The 14083-nt window shown below is 47.5% G+C and overlaps 1 protein-coding gene across 5 annotated transcripts in view; it reads left to right on the top strand.

Annotated features, from left to right (window-relative positions):
- Positions 1 to 10435, top strand: part of NTM (neurotrimin) — a 1023678-nt gene extending 1013243 nt beyond the window's left edge. For all 5 annotated transcript variants that reach the window (XM_069614124.1, XM_069614123.1, XM_069614126.1 and 2 more), the window contains 2 exons: positions 1292 to 1324; positions 8698 to 10435. In XM_069614124.1, the coding sequence (XP_069470225.1) occupies positions 1292 to 1324; positions 8698 to 8804 (140 nt within the window). In that variant the 3' untranslated portion in view covers positions 8805 to 10435. The remainder of the gene's footprint in view (positions 1 to 1291; positions 1325 to 8697) is intronic.
- The last annotated feature ends 3648 nt before the right edge of the window (positions 10436 to 14083 follow it).

The following is a 14083-nucleotide window of genomic DNA, read 5'->3' as shown; positions in this document are numbered from 1 at the left end:
CTTTCATCTCCAAAACCAGAACAGCGGTTCGCCTCATCCTCCCAAATATTAGGAAAATCAGGCACCTCCTTCCTTTCAACACTGCCAAGCATCTCTTAACAATGATTTATCTTCTCTAACAGAACCACTGTACCAGTATCCTCTTTGGTCTCCCCAACTATGCTTTCTGTCCAATCAACAGGATCATTAACTTCGCTACCAGGGCTCTATTTGAACTCCCTCACTTCACATCGACTTCCTCGTACCGTCACCAGGCTGGATGGCTGACGATGCAAAACAGGGGCATATTTAAATGTCTTCTCCTGGTTCACAAGTCTATCCATGGTCAGGCACCACAGTATCTATCCCCCTCTATCCAACTCTACATGCCTTATCCAACTCTACATGCCTCCTTGACTACGCTTGTGGTGCCTCACCCTCCCTGTGCTTCCGCTCTTTCTCTCCTCTTACTCCACTAGCACGGAATTCTCTTTCTCTGACATGTGAGAAACAGTCCATACAGATGTGCTCAAAACCAAACTAAAAGCCTACCTCCTCGCCTCTGAGTTACCCCCTTAACCTACCTCTCATTTTCCTGCTAGCTAACATTTTTCCCCTCGTCTCTAACATTCCTCTGGCCCTCACTTCCTCTGCCTCCACTCTAGCACTTCACCCATCATGGTCACATCCTGAGCACAGCTGGCCCTACCGCCTACAAATGTCCAATGTTCATTGTCCTTAATCTATGTTTGTACACTTATATATTGACCCCGGTCCCAGATGACTTGCCGTTTACTCCCCTCCACAACTTCGTCATAATGTCCCTCAAACTCACCCCATTTTAAGAGGCTCACTGCTTCCCAAAAATTCTGATTTCATATTTATTGTACGTTCTTTTGTGAGAAAAAGACCATTGTTCCTCCCGTATATAAATAAATACATAATAATAATTTAGCATTTATATAGCGCTACGAACCCTCAGGTATCTGAGCACTGCTGGGATTCGAACATGGTTAGCAGGATGTCAACGCGAGCGCCCTACTCGCTGTGCCACTTGACCATAACCATAAACTGCCGCAGAATTCATTTTGAGGTCCTGGAATACTGTTCCCTGGGATAACTTTTTTTAATTTTTTTTATTAATTTTGAATCTAATCTTATCGTCCGCAGTTACTTTACATAAGATTATTGACTGCATTGTGGGGGATTACATGTCTTTGTGCTCATATCCGAGAAGTCTGCTGTTACATGGAAAGTCTCCATATGTCTTTCTTGACTCTGCTAAACTTGGCATGTTTCTTGTGTGTTTTAGAAGAGACAACGGCGGCTCTTACTCCTCTGAAAGGTCAGTCAATCTTCTGTGTTCCTGCTATTGCTCTGCTCCCCTCCTCCCAGACTCATCATCATCATCACACCGAAGAGTCACCGAATCTTGCATGGAAGACTTTGTTAATGGTTATTTTCACGGGGAGGGTATAATCAGTAGGTCCTTATTCACTCACAGAGGGCCTTCTCCTCATGCATCAGTGTCTGGCTGAAGGTCACACACACCCGGCCCTACCGGGTGGGTGTGGATCCACCCCCAGACTCCCGGGGGGGGGTGGGAGGACAGCCTCATTCTGCACCCAGCATGCTCTGTCAAAGGGGATTTTGCTCATTGCCAGAAAACTTGCTGCAAAATGTTCTTCTGTTTAAATGATTGAAAAGTGATCATTCAAATGGTAGTTTTCTATTTGCTGGCCTATTAACCAATAGCGCTTTAGATGAGAGAGTGTCAATAAGTTCACAATATTGTATTGGAAGCACAGAACATGTTACATGTGTGACAGACAGAATACATACCTGGTGCCTCCCAGGTTCCCTACCCCTTTCACAGCTATTAGGGCCTATACAAGTGTTCTTATTCCCACACGAAATCCCGGGTGTCCCAGGAGTGAAAGTGTTAATACAAATAAATACATAGATAACAATGGAGTCACCTTTTCTTCTTCTCAAAGCCAATGCCCTATCCTGGACGTCCATTTCTTATTCCAAATATGTTAATTCCTGCCTTTGAATGTGCTTCGGTCATGCATGAAACCATGCCTAAGCAGCGCTGCAGCAAGAGGTAGTCCTCCTGTGCACGTATTGCAACATGACTGGGTGGAAAGGCAGCTGGAACACCAGTGGTGACCAAGGCCTACATCAGGGTTCCATTGGGGTTCTGCAACCTCTGCCTCAGCAGATGTTTTGGATGAACTACTACTCCCATCATACCTAGCTAGCACAGTCAATAGTCCAGGATCAGGTTCATAGTGATTTGTTCGACAGTCATAGTGTCGACATACAAAAGTTTAGACACAAAAGGAATGAAAAGAATTTTTTCGAATGCATGTTTTTTTTTTTTTGGGGGGGGTTCCCCCCCAAATCCCTGTTTTTTAAAGAAAAAAACAATCATTTTACTATACGAACCCCCAAAAAAAAATACTTATATTAAGAAAATGCATTTGAATCTTTTTGTTGTTGATCCTTTTGTTTCAAAACTATGTTTTCAAAACGTTGACGGGACACTCAGGATCATGGTGGTTGTAGTCCTAATTCCGAGCTACATGCTGTAGACCTCTGCAATAAAGAAACAAATACCCCATGATGATTTTAAGACTCATTACATTTTCGAAACTCCACTAAAAACGTGACTTATCCTGGTGTTTAGGGCATGTGGTGCAGTTGGCGTGTGCAGAACATGCTACCTGCATGTTGTAGGACAGTGCGATTGTATGTCAGCCAGTCTGATATAGGTCTCCAGCAATGTGTGTTATCACATTTCTCTCTGAGGCTAACACATGTGCCAATACGACCTTGGTTGTAGGCATCCAGGCACAGCGGGACCCTATGAGGCCTGCCCTCCGTTCTTCTTCCTTTTCTCATGAATCCAGTCCACTCTCTTTAATGCCCACCCGTCTCTTCTGCGGTGGGACTCGTGATACGGCTCACCTGAACGATCAAACCATGCGAGGCTGAACCTCAAAATTACTTGAAATGTCTGTCCCTAATTTCAGCGATCCAACGATAAAAGCACCTCTTGGCTGGACCTCACTCAAACCTTTGGTAGATTTCCCTACTTAGGGTACAACTATTTAAAGGTCATTTAGTAATAAATTAAGTGGTCGAAGGCACACTTAGTTAAGAAATGATATTACACCAGGTATCATGTTCATGTTAAGTTCCATCCACATCGTTATGTGGAAGGCAGGGGCGGGACATGGGAGGGAAGAGGATGTGACAGGGGACACGGGGAAGTTAAGTAATAAAGATTGAGTTGGGACCGGTAGCTACCGTGTGGGCCTCCCATAATTTCCAGCACGTGTGGCGCCCTGGGGGCATGATGTGTATGCAGTATATTGGAGCATACCCGCCCCACAACATTGACGACATGTAGGTTCAGGCCCGTCGTGTTCCTAGTAGCCCAAGCACTCGCCGAGACAGTGATCTCGAAGGCACGGCCCGCCTCATCAATTCAGACTGGCCCGGCCACAGAGGTGAATGAGCCCAGGGGGGGGGGGGAGGTGATTCACACCACACCGCAAGAATGGCTGCGGAATAAGAGGTGCACGTGGCAGACATTTGACCTGGGTTGTTGTGGTGTTTAATGCCCCATTTTGGAACGTGAGGCCCCATAGAGCGTGTGCACCACACAACAGGTGAGAAAAACAGACCCGGCCAAAAAAGGGTTAGTAACTCCAATCCTACTAGAGGAGGGTGAGCAGGAACACGTGTGTGTGACAATGAAGCTAGAAACCACATTGATGTCTGAGGAGGACATCCCGGCGACAGTGCCTGCCAGGCTTTCAGAGGCTTTCCATCAAAGCCAGGGTGAGGTTACACCTTGGCAACTGCCCAGGCATTTGACCTCAATGACAATGGTAACCTAGGGCTCTGATGGGTCAAATGGGTGAAGGACTTCAGAGTATGTATGGGGGCGATGGGCCCCATGGATGATGAATGCAAAAAGAACATTCTAACCCTGGCAGTAGGAGCTGCAGTACGGGACATATTATATGAGTTGGTTGATGAGGAGAAGGCAACGCTTCAGGAAATCCGAGAGGCACTTGACACATATTTCACGCCACACACCAACGTAGACTACGAGAGACATATCTTTCACACCTCCATGCAGGAGAAGGGTGAGACTGTGGACAACTATGTCATGATACTCCGCATCCGGATGAAGCATTGCTAATTCCACTGCTACTCAAATGGTGAAGCTCTGCACTCCCAAGTCATTGTGGGGTGCGAGTCTTTGGAGTTTAAAAGGAAACTTCTCCAGAAACAACGGACCCTCGATGAAATCCTGGCAATGGCATGCACCGACTCAGCGGAAGCACTACAGGTGGTAGGTCTGAGTCGTGTGAAAATATCATTGGAACCAAGAGATCAACAGGTCATTAAGAAGCTAACACCCACACCACCTAACAGGGTCACTCACCCCACAACATTGTGCTATAGGTGCTGCTATGAATTCCCTTACGGGGGCACATTCCCAGCGTTGGGGCAGAAGTGCCTGACATGTGGAGGAGATGACCATTTCAGGGCAGTCTGCAGGACCCAGGCCACCTCCCCAAGAAACAGCAGGCACCATCCCAACCACCAATCAGATGATACAAGGCAAAGCCGCGTGTACAGAAGTTACCGTCCATCTCCATCGGATGGAGACAGCCGCTGACAACAGTCAAGACGGTCACACTGGTCCCCTGACAGGAAGAGCAAAAAGAGACCCAGACAGAGCGTACGCTATGTGGAAGTCTGCTCACCAACAGGGAGCGATTTGTCATCACTGAAGATATCCAGAGGAGAAAAGGGTGCGTGTGGGCACTAGGAAATGAGACGGCGATGGAACACAGCCCCCATATTGACCCTCCAAGTTCATAACATACCAAAAGAGTTCCGTATTGACAACAGAGCGAAGGTGAATGTCCTGAGCGAGGAGGCTAACAATCAACTCCCACATCTGCCAAAATTGAGACCTTCGCAGGTGGACATTTTCCCTGATTGCTCGAACACTCTGTTGCGTTGCAAGGGAACCTTTTCAACAACGTGGGCACACAAATCACACACGACCCACCTCCAGCTACATGTACTTTCCACAGTGGCCAATTGTGGATATATCTTAAGTTTTAAAATGGCCGTAGACATGGGCCTAGTTCCCATTCTGTATCGCATAATGGCCCACAAGTACCTGGCCCCAGGAGGGGACATCAGAAAGCATTCCCAAACCTTTTCAAGGGTTTGGGCAAACTACAGAACTGCAAAGTGAGACTTCATATCGACCCGAATGTTAAACCTGTCGCTCGGCATTACTGGGGCATCCCCAAAAATATTCAAAAGCAAGTAGAGGAGGAGATAAGACGCCTACTGGTTCTTCACATCATCGATCCAGTGGTGGGACACACCCCTTGGGTCTCCCCAATTGTACCAGTCTCTAAGAAATTGATTGAAGGATATATCCATCTCTGTATGGATATGTGCCATCCCAACATGGCAATCCAGCGAGAGCAATACCAAGCCCTGAGAATAACTGACATGATCCATCTCCTCAACGGAGCAACCATCTTCTAAAAACTTGACCTCAATAAAGGGTACCACCAGTTGGAGTTGGCCCAGGAGTCCCGATATATCGCCACCTTTTTGACTCACATGGGGCTCTTCCGCTACAAGCACCTGAACGTTGGCATATCCTCGGCTGCCGAGATCTTTCAGGAAGATATCAACCAGGTAATCAAGCACATCCCGGGGTGTCTGAATTACAGCGATGACATTCTAGTTTTTGGCAAGACACCCCATGAACACGACGACACCCTGCACAAGGTCTGCATGGCCCTGGAAGTAGCTCATGTAACGCTCAACAAAGGCAAGTGCAAATTTGTCAAGCACACCCTCAAGTTCTTTGGACACATATTTTCAGACCATGGAATGTGTCCAGACCCAGACAAGGTCAAAACCTTGCAAGAAGCCCCCCACCCTGTGAACGTATCAGACCTCAGGTCTTTCCTAGGACTGTCAAGTTACTGCTCCCATTATCTAGAAAATGATGTGACTGTGAGCGCCAGCTCCGAGAATTAAGCAAAGAAAACCAAGACTTTGGACACCTGAATGCGAGGCCACCTTTACAGAAATCTGCACAGTCATTGCCTCAGCCACCAACATGGCATGCTTCAACTCTGCCAAAGAGACGGAAATAACTGAAGATGCAAGCCCGGTGGGCCTAGGCGGGATGCTCATATAATGTGACCCCAGGATCCCACACTTCAAGAAAGTTGTGGCATATGCAAGTCGCAGTCTAACCACCAACCAGCATAAATACTCGCAGACGGAAAAGGAAAGTTAACGGTCGTCTGGGCTTGTGATCATTTCCACCTGTTCCTATTTGGGAAAGCATTTACAGTGGTCACCAACCACCAGGCCCTTCTCCCCATCTATGGTAAGCCACAAACCCTGATGCCACCGCAAATAGAGAGATGGGGACTTTGTCTCCAAGACTGCACATTTACCATCCGCCACAGGCCAGGCAAAGAAAAAAACCTGGCTGACTACTTCTCACGCCACCCGACTCGACCCCCACAACCTGAACACTCAATCGCAGATGCATATCTACAGTACGTCATCCACCAAATGAACCATTACCCATAGCCCTGGAGGATGCTTCGGCATCGGATCTAGTTCTATCGATCATAGCCAAATGCATCAGCCAAGGCTAAATGAAACATGCAAAAGAAAGGGCCAGGCACCTGGCCGAGACACTGCAGGGTGACATCAAAGTCCTGTACTTGTTCACAACGAGCTCACCATCGAGGATTCAATCATCATGAAGGGCTCCAGGATTATCTTGCCCCAGTCTCTACACCAGAAAGTCATGGATCTGGCCCATGAGGGACACATGCGGGTGGTTTCAACGAAGAAGCTGCTGCTACAGAAAATCTGGCTCTCAGGCTTGGATAAACAGGTGGAGGACACACTAGAAAGGTATGCATTTGCAGCGTGGTAGTGCCACCCCCCCACCAGACCAAACCAGCTGATGATGTCTCCACTCCCAAGCGGAATATGGGAAGAACTAGTGATTCACTTTTTTGGGCCCCTTCAGGATGGCATCTATGCATTAGTGGTGATTGATGAATACTCAGGATACCCAGAGGTACAAATGGTGCCGTACACAGAAGCAACGGCAGTCATCCTGATCCTGGACCAAATACTTACGGCCTATGGGGTGCCACAAGTCATCAAGTCTGACAGTGGACCGCCTTTCCCCAGCGTGGGCTTTGACAATTTTGCCCAATACATGGTGTTCTAGCATCAAAACATCACACCGCTCTGGCCCCCAAGCCAACGGCATAGTTGAACACTTCATGGAAAACCTGAAGAGGACACTACAGGTGGCTCTCTTGTCACACAAGGCTTTCAAACAAACGATGTACCAGCTCTTGCAGGACTACCGCCACACTCCCCACAGCACCACCAGCCAGTGCCCAGCTGACCTCTTGTTCGGTCACAAGTTACGGACACAACTGCCGCAGGGACCCCCGGAGGGGGGTAACAACACACCAGAGGACATGGAGCTCTGTACCAGAGATGCTGAAGCAAAGCAAAACATGAAGATTGCGGTGGATGAGGGGCTTGGGAGCACACCTACGAAGAAGGTGAGGGAGTAACAGTGCGCCAGACTGAAAGAAGGAAAGAGGACTCCCGATTTGCTCCCGGTCCCCTCACCATCACAAGGGTGAAGGGCACAATGATCACCGTGGCAGGTGACGAAGGCAGGGAGATCTCGAGAAATGTGTTGCACTTCAAGGAATGTCATGGTGATGTGACATCTTGGGAAGTCTTGTGGGAAGACACTGAGGACCCGAAGGACACCTGGGTCAGAGAAGATTCTGATGACTCATACTGGGGGGACGAGGAAGCCTCGGGCGTAGAAACCTCAGGAGACCACAACGAAGGGCCATCAGACAGATCCCCTCATCGCAGCCTCATGTCGACGAGAGAAGGCCGCCCAGTCAAAGCAAAGACTAACCCCAGAAGACTCTTGACTAAGTATTTAAAAAGGAGTAAGGTTGTCATGTTCATATTAAGTTCCCTCCACATCGTTATGTGGAAGGCAGGGTTAGGGCAGGGCAGAACATGGGAGGGAAGAGGCTGTTATGGGGTACAGGGGAAAGTTACATATTAATAAGGACAGAGTTGAGACTTGGAGCTACCGTGGGGGCCTCCCATCACTTCCAGCACGCGCAGCACCCTGGGGACAAGCATGTGTGCAGCATAGTTGAGCCTACCCGCTCCATAACACCATGCACAAGTTTACAGTTGCAATGAAGTCATAATCTTTCAGCAGACTGCTTAGAAATAGGTACTCGATCCACTTAAAAGCACAAAGGGATTGCAGTGTGTGTGTGTTTTAGGGAGGGAGAACATGTGGTGGTTTGGAAGAGTAATAGAATTCGAATGGTCATGGCTGGCCAATGGGTGGGTGAAAGCCAAACAACCCCCACAGGCTGTGCGTCTTCCCTCTCATTCCATCTCACAACAATAGTTTCAGCTCATAGGCAATGCTTACATTCTCTGCTAATAGTCACTAACTAAAACACTGTCCCTCGCTCGTCCTCTGGCTTCCCATCTACCATTCTATCGTTTGTGATGTTTTCCAAAATGAATCAAGTAATTCTCACTCATCTCCTCTCACATCCGTAGGTCCGGGAGCAGTGCATGATGGGAGCAACAGTGCATCCTGGGTTCCTGGATGCCCGTGGCAAGTGCTGCTGCTTCTTCTGCTGCTGCACGTCACACTCCAGTTTTGACACCTTACGAGCATTCCATGGAGCCGAAGGAGAATAAAAGGGAAATAATACATGCTGAGATAAATGAAAGTAATGACATTTAAAAATAAAAATAAATATATATAAAACATGGGATTTTAAATGTTAAGGGCACTACTGATGCCTAAGTAGCGGGAAGGATACGTATGATTCTGCTGGCGACATGGAAGCAGGCAGCGGAGCAGCAGTTTTGTGGCAGGCGGCCATTTTGGAATGGAATGCTGAGGGGGGGAATTCCCCCGACCTCTCCTGCTGCGGACAATGTCTACGTTCATCCAAAACAATGTGCAAAGACTCGAGTCTTGGCGACATAAGGTGTCACTGACTGTAAAATAGACCATATGACGTAAACATAAAAGACAGACAAGCAAGAAGATAGCCCATTCTTTCAATATTTACCCGGTCTGCTGCAATGGACTTTAGGGATCACAAAGGGGTGGGGGTCGATGGAGGTGGGGGAGGGTCTTGCAATCAATTAATTTTATTAATTATATTTTCCAATATGAACATAGAATGTTTATGAAGAATTTATGAATAGTGTTCTATTAGGCTTTCCTAAGAGCTGATGCTAAGGAGCTGGTGGTGTGGCTTCTGCCAGTTTCTACTCTTCCAGCTGTTATAACATCCGGTCTTTGTTGCAGCGGTTGATGCAGCGGTGCTTGTGAAAAATAATTGGTGTACCCGCAGTGTGAAGTTGGAGATATGACCCACTTTAAACTGTCTTTGTAAAATAAGCTTACTTTTTATCACTACACACACACACAAGATATATATATATATGTACATATATAGACATAAGTACAGCATACCCCTCCTGCTTCTGTAGCCGTAACATTTTTGCAAATGTTCCCACTGCTCCAGAATTAACTGTCCGCAAACTAAATTGACTTGTAGTTTGAGTGTGTGATGTTCTCATGGTCTTTAGATTGGACTCATAAACCTCTGTAAGCCTAGATGGAGACAACACAGGTCATACTCATTCTACTAGTCAATCGAAATGCATTATTCCCCACTTTCTCCATGCTATTCCTTTCACCATATCAGTTATCGACACACACACACATGTCACTTCCGGTCTGAATCCTGATTGGAGCAGACCTGAGAAAGTTCCATAGGTGGTTTTCAATGGGATTTGAGGTATTGTTTAATACGTTCAGCACTGATGAAGTCCTGGTGGAAAGGTTGTGATGTTTAATTATTAAGTATCCTCTTCAACAACGCGGAAGCACTGCTGTCCTCCATGTAGTTGTTTGTGAATCTGGAAAGAAAACTTGTGTTGTCCTGTTACCCAAACATGGGATACAGTGTTGTATTTAAGTGATAATCCTCTGGGGACGTTACCATAGACTATTCACGATAACGGGGGTCACGGAGATGCCAGAAAGAGACCGCATTGTCCTTACATGTACTTGGCAGGATCTGAAGATGCCTTCTTCCTCAACACGAATAGTTCTTGATGATCTCTTCCCCTGCTATTGAATTCGTGGACATAAGGAATTCTGGGAGGTGGTTACAGTGCAAGAATGATCAAGTGCCCCTGTCCTACGCACAGCTGTTTCAATATTGTGTCTTCATTGTTCATTGGCATGTCACAGTAAAAAAGTTAACTCCTATATTGTGCAGTTTTGAATGTCTCAGTCTGTGTCCGAAAGTGATGCACCCAGCTCTTCAAGGCTTGACAAACTGCAACTCCGGTCTCTTTTCTGCCGCTTTGCTTGTCTGTGTCGACGCTCTAAGAACAGTACCTCTGGGGTGTGAGCGAGAGAGTGTGCTTGTGGTTCAAAGTGATCAATTAATGATTAGTTCCAAAAAGAAGGGATGATTAAGAGGGGTGAGGACCCCATTGCAATACACTGTGAAAGGATTGATTGCCGGGGAATTTGAGGCAATTGCCTTCAACAACAACTCTTCATATCCAGGATTGGGGAGCTTCGCTTCATCAGCGCAGTATCTGGAACCCTATCTTCAGGGGGCTGCAACCTTTGGCTCTGCAGATGTTTTGGGTATGCGAATCCCATCCACCCAAAGTAGCGAGGTTGTAAATACAAGCACCCACCCATGGCTCCAATCTGTGTTTGATGGATTTCTGTAAATTCCGCTTTGCATGTGCAGTTCGATCATTTTACATGAGACTGAGTAAAAGTGTGTGCATGTCAGGAACTAGACAAGGATGAAGGTGCGTACCGTATCTTCAATTCATTTACTAGCCCTTGAAAGAACCAATCATTTTAAGTAGAACGGGGTATTTTAGGTGTCACTTTCTAAGAACCCATTACTGAGTGTTAAGACTCACTGAGTTCACTATGAGTCTCCGAGAATATCTGGTGTGCCCTCGAGGACTTTCTTCTCCACACATGGCACTCTTTCAGAATATACAAGGACCAGTCCCTGAGGACCATGGCAGAGAGTGCCTCATGTGCTTTTCATAACTATTAGGCTTCCCTTATTGAAGAGTTTGCTTCCTACATCTTGCAGGCTCATTTGTACTTATTTAAACAACACAGTGAGAACCAAGAAGAAGCCCAATGGACGCAAGTATTGGTGGCTCGTCAGTCCCGGTGCTCGGCGCCGGACCTTAGTACAAAGAAGCAGCACCAGAATCACCACTCGGGTCTAGTAAAGAGTCAATGAGGGCGCAGAAGAGGGCATCGCTGAAAAGACGCAATCATATGTACAAGGAGCAGGATTTCAAGCATCAATTAGTTCACTATAGTATCTATTGTTAAGATGTTCCTATGAGTACAAGAAAGATTTAATGCTGTGTTGCACTTGTTATCTTTTTTTCCAGGAATCTTTGTGCTGAACATCACATGTGTGTACTAACTATCCCTTTCTGCTCTGCTTGCTTCAAATTCACTTTTTTAAAGTGTCAGGATGTTGGGCTACAAGGTCTTGTAATCCTTCAAATACACACAAAACACATTTGTTGCTGTTCACCACCACCAAGACCTTCATTTTGATTACAGGTTTCAGTCACCTCCTAAGAAAAGGAGAGGTGCAACAGGTCCAGAGAGGGTTTTCATGGCTTTCTGGAGTCTGAAAGACACTTGCTATCACAAGTTAGGCACTGACTGCTGCTTTTACAGCTGTCATTACTCCTGCCTCTGCTACAGATGTGTTACTGTTACTGCTGTTACTACTTGTACTGTTCCAAGTACTGAGATTGCTAGTCCAGCTACTTCTCCCTCTACTCATGAACGTAAAAGACACCCGTCGGCACTGCCAAAGTGCGAGTACTGATGGGCTAGGAATTAGAAATGGCCGCCGCTGTGTATATAAAACGAACACACGTTTTAGGATTACTACTACACAGCGCCTGCAGACGTTGAAGCTTTGCTGGAGTGGGATGCACTAACAATGCTTCAACTACATGAGAGTATCACCAAAATGATTACACTGCTCTCTTTAACTCCTGAAGGACCGCTGCACCGCATGACCTCCTGTCCCGGCAGGAGTGACTTCCCCGTCTTGCTCCAGATTACCGCCCTCCCTACTATTACTTAGTAGCACTCAACTCAAGCATCTGCCTACTGGTGGCTTCTCCTACGGTTCACTAGCACTCATACTGACACTACTGCATTATTATTAATTCTTCTAGGGTTAGATGTGTGTGCTTTCTTAGGCGATTGGTTATCGATATCAGAATCCGTAATTATTGAGAAAGACAGACATACCATGTGTACAGTAATATGGTGTAAATAACCCGCTCCAAGGGCTGGAATGGGGTTTGGGGGGTAACGGCCCTGCAGCAGAAATTATCGGCTTGGGCAAAGTGCAGGCCAATAACTAGGGCCCCAGCCATTACTCCCGGTTTCAGCTCTTGGAACGGGGGATGAAGGCTATTAAAAAAAATATTTTCCTTGGTTCAATAGGGCGCTGTGCATGTCCCATTGAAAGAGGGAAAATAATTTCCCAAGATGGCCTCCATGGAAAGGTAAGCGGGAGACCCTCTTCCCTTTCCATGGCAGCCTGCAGGAGCTGAGAAGAAGGAGCGGCGGGGAGTGCAGCTGCCGCAGAAATATGGCGAGTCAGGCGGGGGAAGGGGGGAAAACAAACAAAAAATGGGCGGAGGGTTGGGGGAAGATGGCGGTGGGTGGAGCCGGTCATTGGACAGGTTGTCTCCCCTTGCCAGGGTGCTATTTATGATTCATGTACACTTTGGGACGGGGATTAATGCCATATGAGCTCCCTTCATAGAATCCTCCTATCAGCTCAGTCAATTAGAAAGGAGGATTTCCAAGCAATTCGGGTATTGGTAGCTTCTACTTGCTAGGATGTCCTCATTTCTAACCGACTGGATTGGGTCAATCAGGAATGCAATGGATCCAGAGCCCCTGCTCCCACTTACCTTCTGCCCACCTCGGCAACACACTCCCGCTCCAATCTTGTGTTCCTCCAGGGTCTGCCAACCTCATGTGTGTGATGACCCCAAACACGTTGTTGCACACAGAATCTATTCAAGGCACTGTCCCCAAGCACTGCCATGTTTCCATGGTTCTGCTGTCCGACATTGCCGCTGCAGCCTGAAGTTGGCCAGGGATGGGGACTGGAAGTGGGGGGGGGGTAGATGCCTCATGTACTAACATCTTTAGCAGCCAGAGGTGCAGAATACCCAGGCATTGCAATACACTGCAGCCTGAAGTGGGCCAGGGATGGGGACTGGAGTAGGGGGGTGTAGAAGTTGCCTCATGTACTAACATCTTTAGCAGCCAGAGGTGCAGAATACCCAGGCATTGCAATACACTGCAGCCTGAAGTGGGCCAGGGATGGGGACTGGGGGTGGGGGGTGCATAGATGCCTCATGTACTAACATCTTTAGTGGCCAGAGGTGCAGAATACCCAGGCATTGCAATACAAAGCAGCCGGAAGTGGGCCAGGGATGGGGACTGGGGGCGGGGGGGAGGCATAGCCTCATGTACTAACATCTTTAGTGGCCAGAGTTGCAGAATATCCAGGCATTGCAATACACTGCAGCCTGAAGTGGGCCAGGGATGGGGACTGGGGGCGGGGGGGAGGTGCCTCATGTACTAACATCTTTAGTGGCCAGAGTTGCAGAATACCCAGGCATTGCAATACACTGCAGCCTGAAGTGGGGAAGGGATGGGGACTGGGGGTGGAGGGGGCATAGATGCCTCATGTACTAACATCTTTAGCAGCCAGAGGTGCAGACTACCCAGGCTTTGCAATACACTGCAGCCTGAAGTGGGGCGGGACTGGGGGCGGGGGGGATGCCTCATGTACTAACATCTTTAGTGGCCAGA

This window comes from Ambystoma mexicanum, chromosome 9, assembly GCF_040938575.1.
Source record: "Ambystoma mexicanum isolate Mex_15411 chromosome 9, UKY_AmexF1_1, whole genome shotgun sequence".
Classification (NCBI taxonomy): Eukaryota; Metazoa; Chordata; class Amphibia; order Caudata; family Ambystomatidae; genus Ambystoma; species Ambystoma mexicanum.
Note: the sequence above shows the minus strand (reverse complement) of the source record. Positions and strands in the feature narration are given on the sequence as shown.